The sequence below is a fragment of the Impatiens glandulifera genome, chromosome 5 (assembly GCF_907164915.1).
Source record: "Impatiens glandulifera chromosome 5, dImpGla2.1, whole genome shotgun sequence".
Taxonomy (NCBI): Eukaryota; Viridiplantae; Streptophyta; class Magnoliopsida; order Ericales; family Balsaminaceae; genus Impatiens; species Impatiens glandulifera.
The window spans coordinates 12,614,359-12,638,149 of NC_061866.1; the positions used below are offsets into that span (position 1 = coordinate 12,614,359).

General features: G+C 34.6%; 4 protein-coding genes across 5 annotated transcripts; 2 read left to right on the plus strand and 2 right to left on the minus strand.

The window, feature by feature from the left end:
• Positions 1–343: 343 nt before the first annotated feature.
• LOC124938563 (WD repeat-containing protein 25-like) lies at positions 344–5,190 on the plus strand. Its single transcript, XM_047479030.1, has 4 exons — positions 344–674; positions 1,739–1,897; positions 2,478–2,962; positions 4,628–5,190. Exons 1-4 carry the CDS (start codon positions 371–373, stop codon positions 4,997–4,999), a joined length of 1,320 nt encoding a protein of 439 aa, XP_047334986.1. The 5' UTR covers positions 344–370; the 3' UTR covers positions 5,000–5,190.
• Positions 5,191–5,965: 775 nt separating this feature from the next.
• On the minus strand, positions 5,966–7,371 carry LOC124940106 (phosphatidylinositol N-acetylglucosaminyltransferase subunit P). 2 transcript variants are annotated; one of them, XM_047480591.1, is made up of 5 exons: positions 7,253–7,371; positions 6,766–6,971; positions 6,611–6,683; positions 6,308–6,426; positions 5,966–6,196 (listed from the first exon to the last, which is right to left on the minus strand). In XM_047480591.1, the coding sequence occupies exons 2-5, from the start codon at positions 6,953–6,955 to the stop codon at positions 6,066–6,068; spliced, it is 513 nt and encodes a 170-aa protein (XP_047336547.1). In that variant the 5' UTR covers positions 6,956–6,971; positions 7,253–7,371; the 3' UTR covers positions 5,966–6,065. The 2 variants fall into 2 exon arrangements, with proteins under 2 accessions (XP_047336547.1, XP_047336546.1); XM_047480590.1 differs by having other exon boundaries at positions 6,766–6,960; positions 7,253–7,349.
• A 4,927-nt stretch (positions 7,372–12,298) lies between these two features.
• On the minus strand, positions 12,299–14,725 carry LOC124939022. Its single transcript, XM_047479539.1, has 2 exons — positions 14,083–14,725; positions 12,299–14,001 (listed from the first exon to the last, which is right to left on the minus strand). The coding sequence occupies exons 1-2, from the start codon at positions 14,723–14,725 to the stop codon at positions 12,299–12,301; spliced, it is 2,346 nt and encodes a 781-aa protein (XP_047335495.1).
• Positions 14,726–20,152: 5,427 nt separating this feature from the next.
• On the plus strand, positions 20,153–23,783 carry LOC124938669 (protein PIN-LIKES 3-like). The gene is made up of 10 exons (XM_047479152.1): positions 20,153–20,425; positions 20,513–20,592; positions 20,679–20,803; positions 20,890–21,011; positions 21,192–21,431; positions 21,535–21,627; positions 21,775–21,875; positions 21,994–22,046; positions 22,154–22,339; positions 23,571–23,783. Exons 1-10 carry the CDS (start codon positions 20,291–20,293, stop codon positions 23,696–23,698), a joined length of 1,263 nt encoding a protein of 420 aa, XP_047335108.1. The 5' UTR covers positions 20,153–20,290; the 3' UTR covers positions 23,699–23,783.
• Positions 23,784–23,791: the final 8 nt, after the last annotated feature.

Sequence of the window (23,791 nt, forward strand, 5' to 3'; positions counted from 1 at the left end):
AATCTTATTAAAACATTTAAAATAAAATTATAATTTTATAATATTTTATTATATCTTATTTTAAAATAAAATTATTAAGTTAACCTATGATATGATAGTATATTAAAATCAAATTAAAAAAATTTCACATCTAAAGTAGTTGCTTAGTGGTTTAATGATCATATATTTTGTAAATTAAAATATCATAACAAAACAAAATATTTTTAATTACTTATAATTAATAAGAGATAATAAATAAAATATGATTTATGTAATATTAGGTAATACAATTTACAAATAACTAAAATAATATTATTATTTATAATATCTATTTATCTATCTTTATGTAATAGAGGAAGAAAAGAATTAAAACCGGGTTCGCCAAAGTAAAATGGATCTTCTCCGCACCGCGTATTCACCCGCTTCAGACGACGACGACGACGACGGAGAAGAACATGGAAGGCCATCACAACCCTCATCGCCGAAGCGTTCAAGACTCGATTTTTATCCTCAATTTTACCCTCAATTCCCTGCTAAACCCTTCCTACCGCCGATTCTTCCAATCCCCACCAAGTATCCTCCGGCCGAAACTCTTATCACCGGCAGATATATCTCCAAGAGAGAGAGGGCAGCTCTGGAGGCTGTTACAACATCTCCTGAATCAACTTCACATACCACAGTTTCCATATCGCCTGGTTTGTTTTTCTCTCTTTCAAATTAAGTGTAAATTGATTTGTTGAGATCTTATTAAAGAACAAGCATGATCTGTTAGAACAGTAATCTCATCTCGCCACGCTATTGTATGGTGTATTTACAGGTTTAAGTATTTGGGTTTATTAGTTTGCTATCAATAGTTAGTTATGTTTCTGTTTATTAGCACAACTTAGGTTAGTTTATGTTAGTGGGGTTATATTACAGTTATTTCCCTTTGCTGGGTGTAAGGGTTCAAGGACTAGAACATTGAATGTATGAAGTGTGTTTTTCCTTTGAACCTGATGGTGGTTAAAGGGTATGAACAATAAAAATGAATTGATTTGAGTGAAGGGTTTTCTCCTGTTGCTAGATGGGATGCTATAAGACTGGTCATTGCAATTTCAGCTCAACAAGATTGATAATTTATCTGATGAATGTCAAAAGTGCTTTTCTTCATGATGAGTTGATTCAAGAAGTATTTGTTGACCAACCAAGAGGGTAAAATAGGCAATTGCTCTTACTTCCCTTTTGATTTGAGAGGAAAGGTGAAGAACATAAGGTGTATATGTTGCAAATGGCACTATATGGATTAAAGCAGGCACCAAGGGCTTAATATACTCATATTGATTGATTTGATTCTTATTTTACACAACCAGGCTTGAAACGTGTCTTCATGATGAGGATGATTTGCTTATTACATGGAATGATGAGAACTTGATTGAGATTTCAAAAGGTCTATGGGTGTTGTTGATGTTAAACTAATGGCAGATGCATATTAGTTTAAGGGAGGGATTTGTATGGTGCATTTACAGTTTAAGTATTTGGGTTGATTAGTTTGCTTATTAATAGATAGTAATTAGGTGTTACTGTTTGCTTTTATGTTTCTGTTTATTAGCACAATAGGGTGTTCTTTATGTTAGTGGGGTTAGCGCTAAAAGTTAGATGCAGTTTATTTCAATTATTTCCCCTTGTTGTGTATAAGGCCTTAAATGCCATAACTTTGAATGTATGAAGTTTGTTTTTCCTTTGTCAATACCTGATTCCAACAGTTATTCGTATATTGTAGGAAGTATTTCTGATTCAGATCTTCCGCATGATATTTTAAACATGGTGAGGAATCAGGGAAAGGCTCATATGCGGCTAGGAGAGATGCCTGAAAGGCTTTCAGTGGTTCTGAATGGCCACTCCAAGTGCGTGAATGCAGTTGAGTGGTCTGAAACCCATGGTGAGTACTCTAATTTTGATCCTTTTTAGAAACTGATATTTTATCACATTTTTCTTCAGTCATATTGAAAAATCTCCAATGTAAAAAGTGAAAGTAATTTTTATATATTTGGTATGAAAAGTGTGATTGAATTAGATAAAATGTTCATTTGGTATAAAAACTTTTGGCTACTTTTTGATCCACTTTTTTATATTTTGATTTTTCCATTCTACCCTTACTATATATCAATATATATATATATATATATATATATATATATATATATATATATATATATATATTGATTATTGGGTTGGAAGATAAGAAACAAAGTCATTGCACCATATCAAGTTCCTATTTTAGTTTTTTCCTAAAATGTGAGTCTGTGATCCAAATTTTTTTCTAGATCAAGTGCTCATGCCAAATGTATAATTTATTGTACATTTAGCAAGTTGATAAAATGTCATACCAAAACAGGCCAGGATTTGTGCAAGATGGAACCTAGAATACCATTTTAATCCAATTGCTTCTTCATTAATAATATGTATGTTCTTTATATACCAAGTCCTTATTTCTGTTTCTCATGAAAGATAGTCCCCAGCTCATCTCCTTGCATCTGCTGGAATGGATCATACAATCTCCATATGGAATGTCTGGAGTAAAAACAACAAGAAAGCTCGTGTCTTCAGCAGTCACAATGCGGCAGTTAAAGATGTGAAATGGTCAAAAAATGGGTTATCTATCCTTTCTTGTGGATATGACTGCTCAACAAGATTAACTGACGTTGACAAAGGATTGGAGACACAGATTTTTAAGGAGGATCAAGTTGTTGATGTTATAAAGTATCATCCTGATAACTCCAACCTCTTCCTCTCAGGTGGTTCCAAGGGCTTCATTAGTTTGTGGGACATTAGATTGGGAGAAATGGTTCATCAATACAAACGTGGTCTTGGACCTATCCTTGATCTTGAATTTAACACTGATACCAAGCAATTCATCTCTTCAACAGACATATCCAGAAGCAGAATCAGCGAGAATTCTATCATTGTTTGGGACATATCTCGTGAAATTCCCTTGTCTAATCAGGTGAAGTGATCTATGTGTTTCCATGAGTTGTCCGTGTTGTTAGCATATTCTAAAGTAATCACCCACTTTAAGTAGCTAAGAGTCTTGAACTAGAGGCTCATGCTAGATTTTTACTGAAAATATTTTGATCAAATGGGAGCTTATGGCGGTGGGATACTCTTTCTGAAAAAAAACTGATCTAAAAAAAACTAACACCTTTACATTTGCTCACCAATCCTTTTTAGTTGTCACTTCCAAAATAAATTTTATGGTCAATGTTATTTGCTTGTTAATAATCGAAGTGCTGGCTAGTACTTGAAGACGTTAACTGTTGGGAATCTGTTGTATCAAATACATAGCAATCTATGTTGGTAAACAATTGAGATAGAACTGGCCCATTTGAAAACACTTATAATTTATATTTCTGTATCTGGATTCAAATCCAGATTCAGATAAGAAACAACCAATAAACTTCTGAATCAATCTTTGATTAAGTTTTTTTTCCCTCAATCAACATTTTAATCTGACTATTTTAATTTCTAAACGTAGTTGTATCTGGAATCTTTATCCAAATAAATAAACATAAATAAGTAGTGTATCTAAATGGCCAGGGCATCCTTTTCACTACCCCACTTGTTTGGGGACACTTCGTAACTACTCATGAAATATTTATTTGAAGGTGAGGGGGTAAGCCTATTGCTTATAGTTTTTTTTGGTAGGTTACTCTCGTCGTTCTCTTTAAAACAAAGATATACTATATACTCTTTGCAAAATTCTAAATGGCCGAATCGAAACCTTAATCGCTCAAAACTCACTGGTGATTCTAGGGTTCCAACATGTCTTTGTGAAGGAAAAAAATAAAATAAATGTTGTCGGTTATCCTATTTTCTTCTTTCTTTGGTAGGTTACTCTCATCGTTCTCTTTAAAAAAAGATACTCTTTGCATTATTCTAGATAGCTCGAAACTCACTGCTCTAGTTATGATTTTACCGAGTTCTAACATGTCTTTGTAAAAAAAAGGAAAAAATATGAAAAACTTCTTACCAGATTCTGCAGCTGTTTTGTTTTACATTTTTGTTTCTATTTGTTTTTTTTTTTGTCAAAACCAGTGGTCGCTTATCTGTTTTTTTATGCCTGAAACATGATCTTCCCTGAATTCCTAAAACAATAGTTATATTGATCTTGAAACAGTAGATTGATGAGAAAGGTAATGCCTTTGTGAAAAAAAATTTGTCCTATTTTCTTTTTTTGGTAGGTTACTCTCGTCATTCTATTCGCATGATTCTAAATGGCTGAATCTGAATCCTTAAGAGCTCAAAACTCACCACGGTTCCAATATGTGTTTGTAAAAAAAAGTAAAAAGAATCAAAATTGTCTTATTTTCTTCTTTTGTTTTTTGTAGGTTACTCTTTCATTCTCTTTAAAACAAAGATAGGCTATATACTTTTTGCATGATTCTAAATGGCTGAATCCGAAACCCTAAGAGCTCGATCCTCACCTTTGTAGCTGAGATTCTATTGGTTCCCCCTGTTTTCTCTTTCAGGACTATTATCGATCTTTTTGAGAAACTTAGCATGAATTAGCTAATCGGTTACTTCTGCTTCTTTGTTTGAGACAACATTTATATAATGGCTATAAATTTTATTTTATTTTCTAAATGGCTCGTTTCTTCATGGTCTTTTCCAGGTTTATGCAGAAGCATATACCTGTCCCTGTATTAGGCGACACCCATTAGAGTCCTATTTTGTTGCACAGTCTAACGGGAACTATATAGCAATATTCTCATCGAGACCTCCCTTTAAGCTTGACAAGTACAAGAGATATGAAGGCCATGGGGTTTCGGGTTTCCCCATTAAGTGTAGCTTCAACATGAAAGGAGATATTCTTGCTTCAGGCAGCTCAGATGGGTGCTTATACCTTTACAATTCGAAATCGTCCAGGCTTGTGAAAAAGATCAAGGTCTGTGAACAGGCATGCATTGATGTTAGTTTTCATCCTGTCATACCTAATGTGATTGCTTCATGTAGCTGGAATGGCGATGTTTCAGTGTTCGAATGAAACTTTATAATTTCTTTTTCTTCAATTTCCTTACTTGTCATGAATGAAACCCGTTTATACAGTTTTTATTGTCTGTTTATTAAAAGTACTTGATTCTTTTGGTAAAAAATATGAAGTTTTGGCCAATTCATTTGTAAGGCTCTTATTTAGAACATATTTGTATATTACCAGATTCTGCAGTTGTTTGTTTGTATTTGTGTTTTTGGTCAAATCTATATAATTTTATATCTAGTGTATCTAACTTTGAATTAGGTATTTTTAAAATTTTGAAAAGACATTCAATTTTAATTTTCTTATTTAGAGTTTATTCCGAACTAGACTAATTATAATGTCTCAATTTCATAACACTTATTTTAATGACAAAGTGATACTAATCACTTATCATACAATAAACAAAATTTTGTATTGAGAAAACTTCTCCCCTTGAGATTTAATTTATTTCTCTATCTAATTTCACTAGTGAAATAATTATAATCAAACATGACGCTTCTACGCAGAGCAATGAAAACAAACTTAGAATACGACACCAAGAGCAATGAAAACAAACTTAGAATACAACACCAACTAAACTTTTGACACTACATCAAGTGTCGTCCGAAAAACTAATCAAAAATCCATCTCTCACGATTAATCTAGACTACTCGAAAAACTCTTCCAAAACTTATGCTGTGTATAATAAATAAATAGACAATTGGTGCAGCAAAGATTCGAAACCAGTTGAACTCATATGGATTGTTGATAAAAATGGTTTCTTTTATGTATAAAAAGTAACTATTGGTGATGCAAAATTGTGCTTACTTCAATAAGAGATGTTCTAAATATGCTTACTTCAATAAGAGATGTTCTCAATGTGTTTACTTAAATAAGAGATATTCTAAACTATGTAATTGGAATATTATATATCAAATTATTTATATAGTTGATGTCCAGTTGCCCTACAGTCCTTGCCTAATTTCATGGAGAATGTGTCCTTGCATATGACAAATTGACCTTCAATTCTATCTTTTCCATGTTATTAGAAATCAATTCAACAACATGCAGGATTCCAATCATTATCGTAAAAGATTTAACTTTTCCAATCTTTAAACATGAGATCATTTATCAAGTCTATCCCGAGATCAGATATAGGCTCAATTGGCCGCTCATCGTCTTCCATGGATAGGTCAGACGAGTTCAAAGCATCTCTACTATAATCATCTGCACAAGTAAAATCAAAACGATCCTCAACTCAATTATGAAATAGATTGACATATAAAGGAATTTTTTATTCAAAAACATATGAATGTAAGAATGCTGGTTAAAGCTCACCGAAAATTGTAGTTAATGAAGTTGGAGAAGGTGTTGCCATGAAATTGAGACCGATATAGAACAGAATAGCTAATGCTATAGTTACCATTGTATAGGTTGGAACAACTAAAGCCCAATATCTGTAAAATAAATTGAAAAATGACCAGGTGATTGTTCACAAATAACTCCATTAAACCATGCAGTCTAGGGGTTAATAATTTACACAATGCAAACCGCGCTCGATACAACATAGAAACAGATACTTATCATTGTAATGATCGAAATAGAAATTAGGGCATTCTGAAGTATAACGAATGATGTTACCTGCTAGGGTAGTAAAATATTCCAACAGAGTGTAGCCAATGCTCAGGAAGATAAGCCCATATCAAGAAAATAACTGTAATAACATTAAATACTCAAAACATCAACCAAAAGTGATATAGAATTTCATTTGTGAAAAGATAGATTATGAATTATACCAGTAGCCACAACAGTTGAAATAGCTCCAACAAATCCATAAACTTCAGAAGGTTTTGGTCCATGTTGCCCTGAAACTGCAATTCTAGAAGTCCTGTTGTTATCAGGATTAGGGACAAACAATGCATCTTTCCCTTTTCTTGAAAAACTAAGGACTCTTCTAGGACTGTTCATGGAATGGGGCTCCTCCATTACTCCTAACCAATCACTTCAATTAGAGTATGCATAAAGTGTTTGTTTCTTAACATATGTCAAAAGAAAAAGAAGAACAGGATAAGCTGTATTTCAGCAACACCGAAAGACAATAATTTAGGGTTAGGATTTCAATAAACCTTCAAGATCTAATTGACTATATAATTAGGGATGAGAACTTCATAAAATTGAACAGAAATATGTATTACAGAAAGCATTAAGGGTGAATAGCTAATGTTCTATCAATTGATAGGCATCAGACAAGAAATGAACATCAATTTCCGATAAAAATCGTACCTTGATTCTTCTGTTAAAGGAACAAGGCCATAAACATGGTACAGGATCGAAATCACAGAGTGAGTGAGATCTAGGGTACTTTTATTTTATGTTTTCTGAACAAAATAATAAAATATTTTCTAATAAAACTCAATCACATTTATAACATATAGTTTTATCCTAAATCTTAAACTTTATTATATTGGTTATATTTAGGTAGGGGGAATTTGAGTATATGAGAATATTTTAGGGTAAAAATATTTAAAAGTTATTAATATATAATGATAAATAATAAAAAAAATGTAAAATAAAAAATATTTTAGTATTTTAATTAATGAATTTAATGATATGATGAAAGCGAAAAGAGTGAAATTATGTTTTTTATTAGAGTTATTGAAATAAATCAAAGAGAGATCTAGATCTTAGTTTTAAGATATTTGTAGAGTATAGGGTTTATTTGTTTATATTGATGGTATAGGGTATATGTGTCTGATCATTGTATATTCACGAACATTGTATATTATGATATTTCTTAGCTTATCCAATGTTGTATATTCACGAACTTGGTATATTCTGATGTTGCTTAACTTTTCCAATGTTTGGTAACTTACGGTTATTGTATATTCTCAGTTCCTTTCATTCGTTCAAGTTCAGCAGCTGAAGACCCACGACTCTTCGTTCTCAAATGGGTTCTCAAATGGGTACGTTTATTTTATGTGAACCAATAACATAACATTACAATACGCGTATAATTGTTGAACTATTTTCAATTGCAGCTCAATTGGCTTCTCATGTATACATAATCTTGCAGTTTAATCAGCATTTTGACAAGATCAATGCTAAGGACCCTCGTATTGCCATGTATTTGGCAGATATTGGGTTGGAGAGATGGAGTCGTGTCTTTTTCCCTGGTAAACGATACAATCAAATGACAAACAATTACTTAGAGAGCTTTAATAGTCAAAGTAGGGAAGCTAGAAAGTATCCCATAAAAACCTTAGCTGATTATTTAAGATTTACAATACAAGAATGGTTTAAGAATAGAAAAGAAAAAACGTCCAATCACAAGGAACATTTATCTCATTAATATGAAAAGTTCTTATGTGATCAAGCTGAGAATGCCAGATTATATAACGTCCATCCACTTAACCGATTCGAGTTTTATGTGCATGACGGTGAATCTGATTTTAAAGTTGACTTGAAAAATGATTGAGTTGTAGTTGTAGGGTATTTGATGTATCTGGTCTTCCTTGCACTCATACCCTGATTACTACCCGTACTCATAAATTGGATGCCTATGAGTTCTGTTCAAGGTAATGATTTGCTCTTGAATCTAACTAACTAACTAACTAACTAACTAACCAATTGCTCACATTTTCAATTGTTATCTTTTTCAGGTATTACTCAACTGAATTGCGAATCAATGCATATGCGAAGACATGCTATCCAGTTTGTCATCAAGACTCTTGGGATATTCTAGAAAATATCAAACAACGAGTGTGCCTTAAACCACCTGTTAAGGTTAAGAAAGGGCGGGCACAAACAAAGTGTAGGTCATCCCAATGTGAGACTCGTAAGGTACCGAGAAGATGTAGCTCATGTGGTGGTCAAGGTTATAACAGGGCAACATGCAAATCAGTGATGTCTACACCCTCTACTACAAAAGCTGCAAGAGCAACATCTCAACCGCCATCATCTCAGCAATCATCATCTCAACAGTCATCATCTCAGCCGTCATCTCAGCCGCCATCATCTCAGCAACCATCATTTCTTGCTTGAACAAATGTTGATTTTATCTTATGAATATTGTATCAATTATTGTTGATTTTGTCTTATGAATATTGTATCAATTATTGTTGATTTTGTCTTACGAATATTGTATCAATTATTGTTGGTTTTGTCTTATGAATATTGTCTATGGTTTTTGATTACAGATTGCTGGTTTTGATCAATCATCATCTCAGCAATTGTTCTAAGTTTACTTCAATTTTTTAATGTGTGGGTTGTCTATTTTATTACTTTTGTTATGTTGGTAAACAGTATAGTTGTTTCAGCTATCATTTCGTTGTATTATTGATACACGTTGAATTACCATCTTCAAGTAAACAGAGAGAAACCATATTACAATTCACGCATTTTATGACTCATGCATATTACATATGCATGAGTCATGACTCACGCATATTGTAATATGCATGAGTAATAACTCACGCATATTGTAATAGACCATATGCTCGAAATACACTATTTGAGAGAAATACACCAATTGCGAGAAACACGCCATATGCTCGAAATACACCATTGACGAGAAATACACCAATTGCGAGAAACACACCATATGCTCGAAATACACCATTTGCGAGAAATACACAAAATGCGAGAAATACACCATATTGTCACGGGCTAAAATTAGATCTGTGTGGCACTAGGCTAGATCGACTCAGATTCTAGCTAGTAAGCCCTTTTTCACAATGCAAGAAGAACTCAAACACAAGAATACTTAGAGAGAGAAACAAAGCTTGAGAATAAGATTGTATTAAAATGATTACTTGGTAATTACAGTGTAATACCTCTAAGGTATTTATAGTACTTACAACGTATTAAATTAGGAATTATCTACCAATTATAATTTAATTACACTAATTTAGGATATCTCTTCCTTAATTAGAATATCACTACTTGAATTAGAATATATCATGTAATCTCTTCCTTATTTAGAATATCTTCTAATCTCTTCCTTAATTAGAAAATTCATTGGGCCTTCTTAGCGATTGGGCTTCCCCTTGGGCTAAGAACATTAGCGCACTATGAGGCCAAGACTTTAATGAGCCTCGATATCCCCTGGATCGGGTCGTGAGACTAATGGGCCGTGACATACTCCCCCACCTAAGTCGTGGCCGACCTCGGCTCGACCTTGGATCGGTACTCTTCAATCTTCTGCCTGAATTGCCACAAGTGATCCCCGCTTTCCCAGCTATTATCGGCATCGGGTAGACCTTCCCATCGTACGAAGTACTCGGTAAAAGGAGAAACGCCTCTTCTTCTAATCTCCTTATGAGATATAATTTCTTTTATGCCTTTGTCGAAGGAGGTCGTGACAGCGGTTGCTGCCCGACTAGATTGTCCCCTTTTAACATCCTCCACATATTCGTGAAACTATTTAAGTTTACTTACGTGGAATACTGGATGAATCTTTAGTTTGGGTGGCAACTCCAACTGATATGCGACCTTCCCCACACGCCGCTCAATTTTAAACGGTCCCTCGTATCTACGTACAAGCCCCTTGTACACAGATCGTAGAGATTTAAATTGTTGTGGGAGTAATTTCACCAATAGTCTGTCTCCTTCCTTGAACTCGACTGCACGCCTCTTTAGATCTGCCCATTTCTTCATCTTCTTGTTGGATTTGTCTAAGGACGCTCGAGCAAGATCTGCCTCCTCTTCTAAAGATTTGGCGAAAGTGTAGGCGGACGGACTTTGTCCAGTGTAACCGGTAGCCAAACTTTGCGGAGTCGCCGGTTGCCTCCATGTTGCTAGTTCGAACGGACTCCGTCCAGTCGATTCGCTCTTTTATAAGTTATATGAGAATTGCGCCGTGTCCAAAAGTCTGCTCCAGTCTCTTTGTTTAGCGCTCACATAGTGTCTCAGATATAACTCTAGCAAGGCATTGACCCTTTCTGTTTGTCCATCGGTTTGTGGATGGAAGCTGGTTGAGAATGCTAAATTGGTCCCCATCAATTTGAACAATTCGGACCAAAACTTCCCGGTGAAGCGAGGATCCCTGTCGTTCACAATCGTCTTTTGGACTCCCCAATGCTTCACGATGTTCTTTAAAAACAACTTGGCTGTATCGACAGCCGTAACGTCGGATGGTGTCGCTATAAAAGTGCTATACTTTGAGAAGCGATCAACCACCACTATGATCGACCCGTACCCCTCAGACTTTGGTAGGGCTGTGATGTAATCCATTGAGATGCTTTCGAATGGATGTTCTGGCACGGGTAATGGTTGGAGCAAACCGCCTGGTTGTTGTTGCTCGATCTTGTCTTGTTGGAAAACAAGACATGTCCGCACATAAGCTTCCACATCCTCATGCATCCTAGGCCAATAATACGAATCCTCCATCAGCGCCATGGTGCGATGCATTCCTGGGTGGCCTGCCCATTTTGAATCATGACTTTCCTTCAAGACATCTCGTCGTAAACTTCCCCACTTGGGTACGAACACTCGATTTCTTTTTGTCATGAGTAACCTGTCGTCGACCCAAAATCTTCGAGTCTTGCCATTTTTAGAAAACTCCATCAGACTTAGTACAATGGGATCCTTCTCTAGGCCCTCCCGAATGCGTTCCCTTAGGTCGGTCTCCGGTTGACTAATGGCGGCCAGCTCTGCCTTGCGGCTTAATGCGTCGGCTACACGATTGGTAACTCCCGGCTTGTATTCCAATGTGTAGTCGAACTCAGCTAGGAATTCTTGCCACCTAGCCTGCTTAGGAGTTAGCTTCTTCTGTGTTTGGAAGTAGCTAGTGGCTACGTTGTCAGTCCGGACCATGAACCTGCTCCCCAGCAAGTAATGCCTCCATGTACGTAGACAATGCACGACCGTCGTCATCTCTTTTTCATGGACGGTGTATCGTCGTTCTGTGTCGTTTAACTTCCGGCTTTCGTATGCAATAGGGTGTCCATCTTGCATCAACACACCTCCGATGGCAAAGTTAGATGCATCGGTCTGCACCTCGTACTCCTTGGTATGGTCCGGCAGTGCTAACACCGGTTGTTTGGTGACTTTGGCCTTGAGTCCCTCGAAGGCTTCTACACACTTTTCATCCCACCTCCATGATCGATCTTTCTTCAAGAGGTCGGTCAAGGGAGCAACTATTTTTGAGTACCCTGTGATGAACTTGCGGTAGTAATTCATCAAACCAAGGAATGAACGAAGTTGAGGCACGGTTTTAGGCGCTTCCCATTCTCGAATGGCTTTGACCTTGACCTCATCCATCATAATGCACCCTGACTTCACTCGACGGCCCAGAAACATCACTTGATCTTGGGCAAACGAGCACTTCTCTCATTTGGCATATAACTCATTCTCTCGCAAGGCTTGGAGAACCAATCTCAAATGTTCCACATGCTCATGCAACGTGGACGAGTATACGACAATATCGTCAAGGTAAACTACCACAAACTTATCCAAGTAAGGGTGGAAGACCTTGTTCATAAGTGTGTAAAATGTGGCTGGTGCATTCGTAAGGCCAAAAGGCATGACAAGGAATTCATAAGACCCATACCTCGTAACCATAGTGGTCTTTGTCTCATCCCCTTTTGCAATCCTCACTTTCCAATACCCGGATCGCAAGTTTATCTTCGAGAACCACTTGGCTCTTCCAAGTTGATCGAATAGCTCACCAACGATCGGGATTGAATATTTATTCCGGACTGTCAGCTTGTTCAGCACACGATAGTCTACACACATCCTTAATGACCCATCACGCTTCTTTTGGAAAAGCACCGGGGCACCGTAGGGCGATTTAGATGGCTGGATCATTCCCGCATCGATCAACCCTTTCAATTGCTTCTGCAACTCCTTTAACTTGGGAGGTTCTATTCTATAGGGCGTGCGAGAGGGTGGTAAAGCATCCGTCACCAACTCGATTTTGTGGTCCACGTCCCGTTTTGGCGGCAATTTCCTTGGGAGTTCGTTGGGCATCGTGTCTTTAAACTCCTCCAACAGTTCTTGCACTTCTTTGGGAACTTCTACTTCTACCTTGGAATCGTTCTCATCTTCTATGACAGCGAAAGCGGAAAAGGCCTCTTCACCTCGCTGGAGGCCTCGGCTGAATTGTATGGCCGATAACATTCTCATTCCGTTTAGTTCTCTTCTCACCGGTATTGCACTCGTCCTTTCATGATCCGAGATGACCAACGAATCAGAGTAAGGAATTATGCATGCACGTACCTGATCGAACCATCGTAGTCCTAGTACTACGTCGTAATCGTCGAGGGGGATTACCGAGAATGAAACCTTTTCGTTCCAGTCTCCAATTTGGATTTTCATGTCCTTAGCTTCACCGGCCACCGGCTTGGCTTTCGATTTCACGGACTTGATGGTCCCCCTTGATTGGTTGATGTGGAGACCAAGCGCCTTAGCCACTCCTTCACGCATGAGGTTGTGGGTTGCACTAGTATCGACAAGGGCTTTCACGCGCTTTCCCTCGATCACGGCCTCCACAAACATTGAACCCCTCTTCGTTCCTTTGAGTGGCTCAACAACGCTAGCCTTAACAGCATTAAACAACTTCAAAGATCCCAGTTGAGCTCCTTCTTCGTCATCGGAAGATTCGGCTCCTTGGACTGCCGCCACATTCTTCCCTTTGAAAGGACACATGAACTTGATGTGGTTGGTGGCACCACAAATATGACAAGTTTTAGGCTTACCCGTTTCGTTGGTTTGCCTTCCAGGATTGTTGTTTGGTTTCCCCTTCTTGGGTTGGCGGTCTCCCCCACCTCTCTCTTTGTTATCCTTATTGAACTTTTGTCTATCAATAGACGCTTTAAGCTCAATAAGTCTTTCTGCAATCGTAATTGCCTCCGAGACGTTTTGCACTTTCGCCCTTTGTAGTTCTAACTGCGCCCACGTCTTTAGGCCGTTAACAAAGGTGAACAGGGCCTCCTGTTCGGTGAGACCAGGTAACTCTAGCATCAACTCTTGGAACTCTCTAACATACTCCTTTATGGATTGGGAGTGTGTAAGTTGGCTCAAACGCTTTCGAGCTTCGAAATCGGCATTATCGGGGAAGAACTAACGTTTGAATTCGGTCTTGAAATCCACCCATGTTTCCATTCGTAACGTACCTCGTTCAATGTCGGCTTCACGCCTCCTCCACCACAACAATGCCATATTTACCAAGAAAAATGGCGCCGTTTGCAACTTGATGTGATCCTCAAGTATGTTGGATGCCTTAAAGTACCTCTCCATGTTCCATAGGAAGTCATCCACTTCCATTGCGCTCCTTGAGCCTTTGAATGAAGTTGGTTTAGGAACATCAATTCGATGAGGTGCCGCACCTCGAAGTTCTCCTCCTCCATTCCACCCAATCCGCCCCTCCACGCCTTCAATCCTTCCCATCATTTCCCTTCGGAAGGCATTGATCGTGTCTTGGACTTCTCCACGGACTGCTCCAAGTACCTCATTCCGGATATCATTAATATTCACTTGAACCATCTCAAGCACTTCGTCACGAATGCTACGTTTCGAGTTGTTGAGGATTCCCATGATTTCATTCTCCAGCTTTTCCCCTTCCTCATCAAGCGCCTTCACCCTATCAGCCACTGTGCTAAACACCTCGAGAGCTTCTTGGTGCTCGCTCATGCCTTCCTCAAGCCGGGTCACCCGAGCTTCCATGGCAGCACTTCTCTCGACGGACTTGCCCCTCCTAGGCACTTTGTCCACTTGTTTGACGATCAAAACTTTCGTGACGTTGGTACTTGAATCCATCTCTTGCATCTTGAGTGCGGAAGCACAACCTTGCTCTGATACAACTTGTCACAGGCTAAAATTAGATCCGTGTGGTACTAGGCTAGATCGACTCAGATTCTAGCTAGTAAGCCCTTTTTCACAATGCAAGAAGAACTCAAACACAAGAATACTTAGAGAGAGAAACAAATCTTGAGAATAAGATTGTATTAAAATGATTACTTGGTAATTACAGTGTAATACCTCTAAGGTATTTATAGTACTTACAACGTATTAAATTAGGAATTGTCTACCAATTATAATTTAATTACACTAATTTAGGATATCTCTTCCTTAATTAGAATATCACTACTTGAATTAGAATATATCATGTAATCTCTTCCTTATTTAGAATATCTTCTAATCTCTTCCTTAATTAGAAGATTCATTGGGCCTTCTTAGTGATTGGGCTTCCCCTTGGGCTAAGAACATTAGCGCACTATGAGGCCAAGACTTTAATGAGCCTCGATATCCCCTGGATCGGGTCATGACACTAATGGGCCGTGACAATATGCTCGAAATACACCATTTGCGAGAAATACACCAATTACGAGAAACACATAACTAATGATGATAAACATTATTCAGTATTACACAACATGTTACAACAATAATATTCAGTATTACACAACATGTTACAACAATAATATTCAGTATTACACAACATGTTAAACAATATTCAACATATTACAACTTCATGACTCTAAAATTTGATGGAACAACCTAATTGGCCACTTTTCTCTATAAAATTTCATCTTATCTGATATGCAATTTTCTAGACCAAGTTTAGCAGTCAAGTACTCTATATACATTAATACAAAAACACCACAGTCCCCACTAATTGTTGCTTTTGGTACTTCTGGATGTGGGATTCTACAAAATCTTAAAGTCTCCATATTGTCATGTTAGGATACCTGGCCATTTGAATTTCAGACATTGCTTTATAAAGGAAGGGCGACAACATTTGGCACATGGGTATCATGAATTCTGCATAATCGTCGTCTTTGAAAATTGACTGATCACAATCATAAACATCAATTCTCCATTCTTTCATTCGTAGAACACCCAGTGCCCAGTGCTTGAGGTCGAGGTCGAGGTTGAGGGGGAAGTAAATGTCATCAACAGTGCTCCAATTGAGTATGTGTCTATCTTCTCTACCCTAGTAGTACAAGTAAAATGATTCATCAAAAGAATGGCCTTATGGTTTATCAGCATCAGTCGGATCAACAACAAATTTGTCATAGTGTGATATAAACAAAGGGACGAAATGACAATCTAAGATGGTGAAATTCGTCGCGTACGTCTTAGGGTAGGTGAATGCTCTTTTTCATAGTAGAGCACATCCGTCATTGATCTCCACATCAGTTAGCCAATTACGTGTCCTCAAAATTGTATTGAAGAATTAATAGCCTATAGTGCCAACACAGAGCTCCATCTTTTTATATTGACCTCTTTTCGCCAACTCTTTCATCAAAATTGTCTTCAGTTTCGGATCAAACTTTTCCATAGGATCGACAATGATTGGATCCTCAACATCTTCTTTCACCTTCTTTTTTGGACGAGGGATGGTGTAGAGACTAAGTAGAGCTTTCGACCTCAATTTCTCTTAAATTGAATGTGAGATGCATCGTTCAATTCCACCACATCCTCTTCCTCCTTCTCCTCCACCTTCTGTTTGTCCTTCTTTTACACCTTGTCTTCCTTCTTCTCCACAAACAAATCATCGTCCACCTTCTTCTTCACCACCTTCTTATTCTGCACCACATTCTTATATGTTAAATATTATTTTGTAAAAAAATTATTAAAACTAATATGAAACTGGTTATAAGGCCATGTTCGTAAAAGAATTTTTGAAAAAATTGATTTATTTGAAAAAATAATGATTAATGGTAATTTTGAGAAAATAGATATATTTTTAAGAAAAAAGACTTAAGAAGTATTAAAATATAATAATAAATAAAATAATAATAATTTAAAATAAAGTATTTTAATAAATGATTTGAGTAAAATAATGGAGGAGAAGGAGAGCGAAATTTTTTTTTTGAATTTGGGTTATTCAAATAATTCAAATCAAATTAAGGCATTTTTCAGTTGGGGTTATTTAAATAACTCAACTCACTCAAATATCTTCTTACTCCATTTTCCATAATCACATCACTCAATTCATTATTTAAAATACTAAAATATCCTCTATTTTAAATTATTATTTTATTATTATATATTAATACATTTTACCAAAAATATTCTCGTTAAAATTATCCTTTATTTATTTTCTTTTTAAGTTATTACAATAACCCAATGCAAAAGTAAAAAGAAAAGTACAATTTGCTCTTTTCGACTTTTTGTTTTAAGATTCCATTTTTTATTGGCATGTTGATGACTTTATGTGCAATTCGTATGACAGAGAAAATCATATTAAAATACTGTAATAATATTTGTCCTTATCAGATATAAAATAAACTTAAAAAAGCATTTAAATTTGAGTCCAAATTGATTACAAATACCTAAATTCAACTAATTAATTATACAAAACAAGAAGATGACATTAAGCACTATTTTATTTTTTCTGACTTTTTGTCTATTTGTTTTCCACCGCTATTTTATTTTTCACTTTTTTTTTATATATACTTTGTATTTGTATTGATATGTATTGTCCGATCAAGATTGAAAACAATTTAGGATTTGTTTAAATAAATAATAATAAAATTTTAGATAAAACGAATAAATAAATATAAATTTTACTATCTATATATATAAAATGATGCTTAATTTTAAAAGTATCCGGATTGCCGGGTCGAGAGCTGTGGTTAATTTGAATATATATGTGAGAGTAAATGGATACTTGAATCGGATTCTGGGTTGACCTGCCCATAAACTTAAATCGGTTAAAAATAAAATTAAAAATTTTATAGGTATGTTTCGAACTCGCAACATAACAAATAAGTACAACTCTTAACCAACTAGGCTAATAACATTTTATATTTTAAATTTAACACCAAATTTGATAAACACGGGACGTTGTAACAATATAAGTTCAACTTTTTAACTAATATATATATATATATATATATATATATATATATATATATATATATATAAAATGATGCTTAATTTTGAAAGTGTCTGGATTGTCGGGTCGAGAGCTGTGGTTAATTTGGATATATATGTGAGAGTAAATTGATACTTGGGTCGAATTGTGGGTTGACCCGCGCATAAACTTAAAACGATTAAAAATAAAGTTAAAAATGTTATAGGTATGTTTCGAACTCGCAACATACAAAACAAGTACAACTCTTTAACCAAATAGGTTAATAACACTTTATATTTTAAATTCAACACCAAATTTGATAAACGCGAGACGTTGTAACAATATATTTTTATCTGTGTGTATCGGAAATCTTCCTAATTTTTCTAATGATTAGATAAACAAAACAGTGAATTATATTAATTAAAAAAAAAGTAATATCACATTTTACTGTAAATATAAATATAAATATAAATATAAATATAAATATAAATATAAATATAAATATAAATATAAATATAAATATATATATATATATATATATATTTATTTATTTATTTTGGAGTGGGCTGCCTGAGCCTTAAGTAAATCCGTCCATGTATATTGTGTTTTTGAAGTTTTGTTAAATAAATAAAAAGAAAATAACTAAGAATGAAACCATACCATGTGACATTTTTTACTTTTCTTTTATTTCTACGTGTTGTTTATTTTAAAAGAATCTATTTTATCATAATTATAATTATTTTATAAGACTATTAAAATAAAAATAAAAGAAAAATTATTAAATTTCGTATAAAAAACAAATAAAAAAGTATTTTTTTTTAAATATTTTACAAATTTGGTTGATAATATTAATTTGTCAAATATTCACCTAAAAGTAAAAAATAGATTAAAAAATGTGGTTAAATTATTTTGTTCAAGTTTCTTATTTAATATTAATTTAAAATAAAATAAATATTTTTAATATAATTTTGTAGAGGTAGTCGACGAACTCATTAACATTTTTAAGAATTTCCTAACTTGTTTATCCTAAATTTTATGTTATGTTTGTTTTTTTTAATTTATAATAAATTAAAAATGGATTTCGTTTACTCACAACGAAACAAAGTATACATTACAAATTAAAAATAAAATACAATAAAAAGAAGAAAAAAGGCTATAGGTCACGCATAACAAAATAATTAACGTGCACAAAAGTATTATAGAAGAGCGATGATTTCCTCAACCGACTTCACAAATTTTCTAAAACGAATTTTAGATAGTGTCATAATAGTGACGTTATTAATGTTATGTTTATTCGTTGAAACAAGTATTTTTGGTTTATGTTTTCATTATTGTTTCAAATGGTTAATCTCGTTGTGTTTCATGTGTACATGGTAACAATTTGAACCGTTATATTTAAACTATGTTATCTTCAAAAATATTATTTTGAATATATTTTAATAAATTTAGTAGAAAAAAACAAAAAGAAAGAAAGAAAGTGATTTATCCCAGAATATTTAAATCCTTGTTTTGTCATCTCCTTTTTATTTTGGCATTCATTACTCATAATTTTTTCATGGTTGCTATCAGTAATCAGCTTTGTGCTTATTAATGCTCTGCTTGTACCCATCAATCTATAGTTTGTGTGAAAGATGATAGAAAGATTATAGATGCATATATACAATTCAAAGCAAGAGCTGGTCCCCACATTCATTGCATTTATATGAAGATTCATCACCAACCTATTTGGAAACATTCAATCCAAGAACGACCTAACCTAAAGGGAGTATCAAACCCATCCTTCAGAGGTGGTTTCATTGTTTTCTTCCTTCCTTACTTTCATTTTCAATCATTTTCGATGTCAGGACTAAACATACTAGTATGCAGTAAGCGGTTCGGTCATTTTATAGACTAAAATATATAACCTTTGGGATCGGTTTGTCTAAACGTTGTTTATTCTGTTTGCCAGATTTAAAAAATAACTAAACTTAAAATTGGTAAAAATAAAAAATTTAACTTAAAATATTCTGAAAAATAAAAAAGTGTTTGTGAGAGAAAAAAAATTTATATGCAAATAAATGAGAATAAAGATTAAGAGCTTTGCTCCTCTCTTATCCAAAAAAAAAAAAAAAATTTACTTCAAACCCATTAATATAAATTATAATGTATCGGTTTAGTCGGTGGTGGTTGACAAACAATAAACCGACAAACCAAATAAAAGAATTTGGTTAATCTATTTCAGACCGTTGGTTTTTCGGTTCACCGATTAGGCTTGTTTTCGGTTCGGTTTCAGACGGTTTGGTTCGGTTTACTTACAAGCGATAATTTCATGATGACCAATTCATTGTAATATATTGATTCTTTACATGGCTTTTGATTGATTTTATGTACTTAATGTAGCAATTCTGTAGTTTTGGTTTGAATTCTTATGGAATATGCAGATGTTTGTCAAATTCTTTTGGAATTGAAAACAGGATTTTCTGATGCAGGAGAAAGATTTAAGTTTGAGATTGCAGTCTTGATATAAATTATTGTCAAACATGGCACTTTTGGAACTTTTCATTGCTGCATCTATGCCGGTTCTAAAAGTGCTGCTGATTACTGCGTTGGGAGCTTATCTTGCTCTAGATCATATTAACATTCTAGGAGAAGATTCAAGGAAGCATGTAAATAATGTAATAAGCTGAGATGCTCTTGTATTCCACGATTTCGTGACTGAATTGTGTGAAAAAATCTCACATCGTTTCATTGGTTGTTGACAGCTAGTGTTTTATGTGTTCAGTCCAGCACTTATCTGCAGCAATTTAGCCAAATCATTAACATTTGACAGCTTGATTGAGTTGTGAGTTCTTCCTTTAACTAGACTAAATACATTTCCCTTGTCGAAAATTCAAATTTTCCTGATTTCTCCTAGTGTTGAATGATCAGATGGTTCATGCCTGTCAACATTCTCCTCACATTTGTTGTTGGTTCGGCACTTGGATGGGTTGTTGTACATATGACAAGAGCTCCTCCACATTTACGAGGCCTTATTATAGGGTGTTGTGCTGCAGGTACTAGGATAATGACCATTTAACATTCATCGTAATAATATAGTTCTTCCATACTCATAATTCTGTATTGTGCTTGTGATTGACAGGAAATTTAGGAAACATTCTTCTTATTATAATCCCAGCAGTCTGCAAAGAAAAAGGGAGCCCATTTGGATCACCTGATGTTTGTCGAGAAAATGGACTAACTTATGTTTCATTGTCAATGGCAGTAAGTTGTGTGCTTATATATATTTCCACACCCAATACAAATTTGGAATTTAATATTTGAAAATTTCAGTTATGAAGATTTTACGGGGTATAAGGGTATGGTCAAGTTATTCAACTAAACACCTATATTTCTTATATACCATGGATTATCTTTTAAACAATATTTTTGTGTTCTTATTAGATAGGTGCAATCTACTTATGGTCTTATGTATACAACATTGTTCGAATATCTTCAAGTATGAAGAGCTCAGAAGAAATTGAATTAAATAACTCTTCTTCGAGCAAGGCCTTCAGTGCATCCCAAGATCCAAAACCAGGGGATATTGAGGAGCCTTTACTTTCAGGAAAGGAACACACAGTTTCTGAATATGTTGGTGCTGATGATAATCTTCCTTCAATTATATTTGAAAACAAATCCCAGGTACTATTTAGTGTCATTTTTTCAGCTCTTAGTTCAGTGTTGAATTTATTCATTCCCTTAATTCAAGAATCAAGATCTGATTCATGGGATTATTTTCTGACAGATATCAATCCAAGAGAGGGTAAAGCAATACTTTGCAAAGTTAGATGAAAAGATGAATCTGAAAAGATTATTTGCACCTTCAACTACTGGAGCGGTATGATGAAATATTTAATCATTCACATGTCAGTTGATCTATTATTCTCATTGTTTCTCATTGAAATCCATAGCAGAACTTGGTTGGAATTTCTTACAAATGACAAATTTGTAATGCTTATCTTCATGTTAATTTTGATTTATGCAGATTGCTGGATTTGTGGTAGGCCTTGTACCTCAAATCAAATGGTTATTGATTGGTGACGAAGCTCCTTTACGTGTAATTCAAGATTCTGCTTTTCTGCTCGGGTATAATTCCTCGTCATTTGTATGGGATACAATCAATTATTCAAAACATATTATGAAAATACATCCTTAAAAAGTGTTTCTAAATGGCTCCTACTAATTATTGTCTTAATTCCCTAAGAGATGGAGCTATCTCAACACTTACTTTGATTATTGGAGGGAACCTTTTGAAAGGTAACTGTGTTTTTAACAACAAACAACATTAGACACATTTTTTTTTTGCTACTCTTCTAATGAACTAAGATTTATTGATTTTTTTTCATGACGAGTTTCTATTACAGGTCTAAAGGGGGCGGGACTTCAAAAATCTATTATCGCTGGCATTATCATTGCACGTTATATAGTATTGCCTCTTATTGGAATTTGCATTGTCAAAGGAGTATTGCATATTGGTTTAGTGAACCCAAATCCACTTTATCAATTTGTTCTTTTACTGCAGTTTGCCCTTCCTCCTGCAATGAATATCGGTATGCAAAAACTTCTTCCAATGCTCCTTATAAACTTAACTTCTATCCTATTCAATTATGTTCCTAAATAACCACAGAAATTTCAGTCAAATTTTAAAGCCTATTAGGTATGATTCACTACAAAACTAACAAAATTCAATTAGCTTACCGAGGTGATTATTTGAAAATTTTAGTTGTTCTTACTTAGACAAGTTAAGAAGTGGTGTTGTAGGTTCTCCATAACCACATGTTGATTAAAACATATCAACATGGTCATGTGATAATATTAGTTGTTAATCACATATATATGCTCAGATGGTTTAGGATTTTCAATAAAATAACCTATATGGTCACATGTGTTGTGGGACTCACAATATGGGACATTACACTTTAATTCTTATTTTGGACCAATTTTAAACAAGACACGAGTAGCATGTGGTGAATGATATATTTCTCAATGTCTAAAAGCAAAATGATAAAAGTGTTTACCAAATTATTACACATGTGTGTAGAATCTTAAAAAATTCTTATTTTATGGCCTTGTTTGGTTTAAGTCATTTCAATTTAATCTCAAATAATTCATTAAGTAATTCAATTAATTTAAATGAACTACAATGTAGGGATGACAACGAAATCCAATCCATACCAAATTTCAATATAGTTACTCATTCCCCATCCTGTCCTATCGAGTACCTCATATTCAATCCGGGTATCCAATCTCATATGAATAACCCAAATACTGACATTTCTCTCCTCAATCTTGTATCTGTGAATTGAAATAAAAAAATTACTAAATTTAAAATTAGAGAGAATAATAATATATATATGAGTTGTTTTTATGTATATATGTATTGGGTTTAGGAGCCGGTTATTAACCACTATTTATTCCCGAACGAGTATTTTAATTTTACTTCATATGCTTAACCCTAAAACCGATTTGAATTACCCATGTCCGACCCCTATCCGGGAAATACATGCGGGTATCATGTTTTTGGGTACCATTGTCATCTATAATAAATATCATTTATTTATTATATATTTATAATAATGTTTTTTTCGTTGTTTTATAACTTGTGCATTTCTCTATTTTGTACCAATATTATCGAAAATCAGGAACTTGCTAGATGTAAGAATAAGTTTATTTGAATAAAAAAGACTTAATTTTATCAAACAAGGCGTTATATTATATAGGCTGTAGAATGTTTTGCAAATCAGATTAGTTTTACAACTATATTGTTTGAATTATACACAGGCACCATAACTCAGCTTTTTGGAACTGGAGAGAGTGAATGTTCAGTTATCATGCTTTGGACATACATATTGGCTTCTATTTCCCTCACTCTTTGGTCTACCTTCTTCATGTGGCTTGTGACACCATAAATCTAGTTAAGGTTTAATGTAGCACAAAACAATTACAACATTTGAGCGATTTGAATATCAAGAACAACTTATTAACGAAAAAGTAGTGCACTT

Coding starts and splice junctions, on each gene's coding strand:
- LOC124938563 (XM_047479030.1), top strand. CDS start 371: ATGGATCTTCTCCGCACCGCGTATTCACCCGCTTCAGACGACGACGAC. Junction 675..1,738: donor CACAGTTTCCATATCGCCTG/GTTTGTTTTTCT, acceptor CGTATATTGTAG/GAAGTATTTCTGATTCAGAT. Junction 2,963..4,627: donor AAATTCCCTTGTCTAATCAG/GTGAAGTGATCT, acceptor GGTCTTTTCCAG/GTTTATGCAGAAGCATATAC.
- LOC124940106 (XM_047480591.1), bottom strand. CDS start 6,955: ATGGAGGAGCCCCATTCCATGAACAGTCCTAGAAGAGTCCTTAGTTTT. Junction 6,684..6,765: donor TTCAACTGTTGTGGCTACTG/GTATAATTCATA, acceptor ATGTTATTACAG/TTATTTTCTTGATATGGGCT. Junction 6,197..6,307: donor TTCATTAACTACAATTTTCG/GTGAGCTTTAAC, acceptor TTACTTGTGCAG/ATGATTATAGTAGAGATGCT.
- LOC124939022 (XM_047479539.1), bottom strand. CDS start 14,725: ATGGATTCAAGTACCAACGTCACGAAAGTTTTGATCGTCAAACAAGTG. Junction 14,002..14,082: donor TGAAGCCGACATTGAACGAG/GTACGTTACGAA, acceptor CCGATTTCGAAG/CTCGAAAGCGTTTGAGCCAA.
- LOC124938669 (XM_047479152.1), top strand. CDS start 20,291: ATGGCACTTTTGGAACTTTTCATTGCTGCATCTATGCCGGTTCTAAAA. Junction 20,804..20,889: donor TATAGGGTGTTGTGCTGCAG/GTACTAGGATAA, acceptor TGTGATTGACAG/GAAATTTAGGAAACATTCTT. Junction 21,012..21,191: donor ATGTTTCATTGTCAATGGCA/GTAAGTTGTGTG, acceptor TGTTCTTATTAG/ATAGGTGCAATCTACTTATG.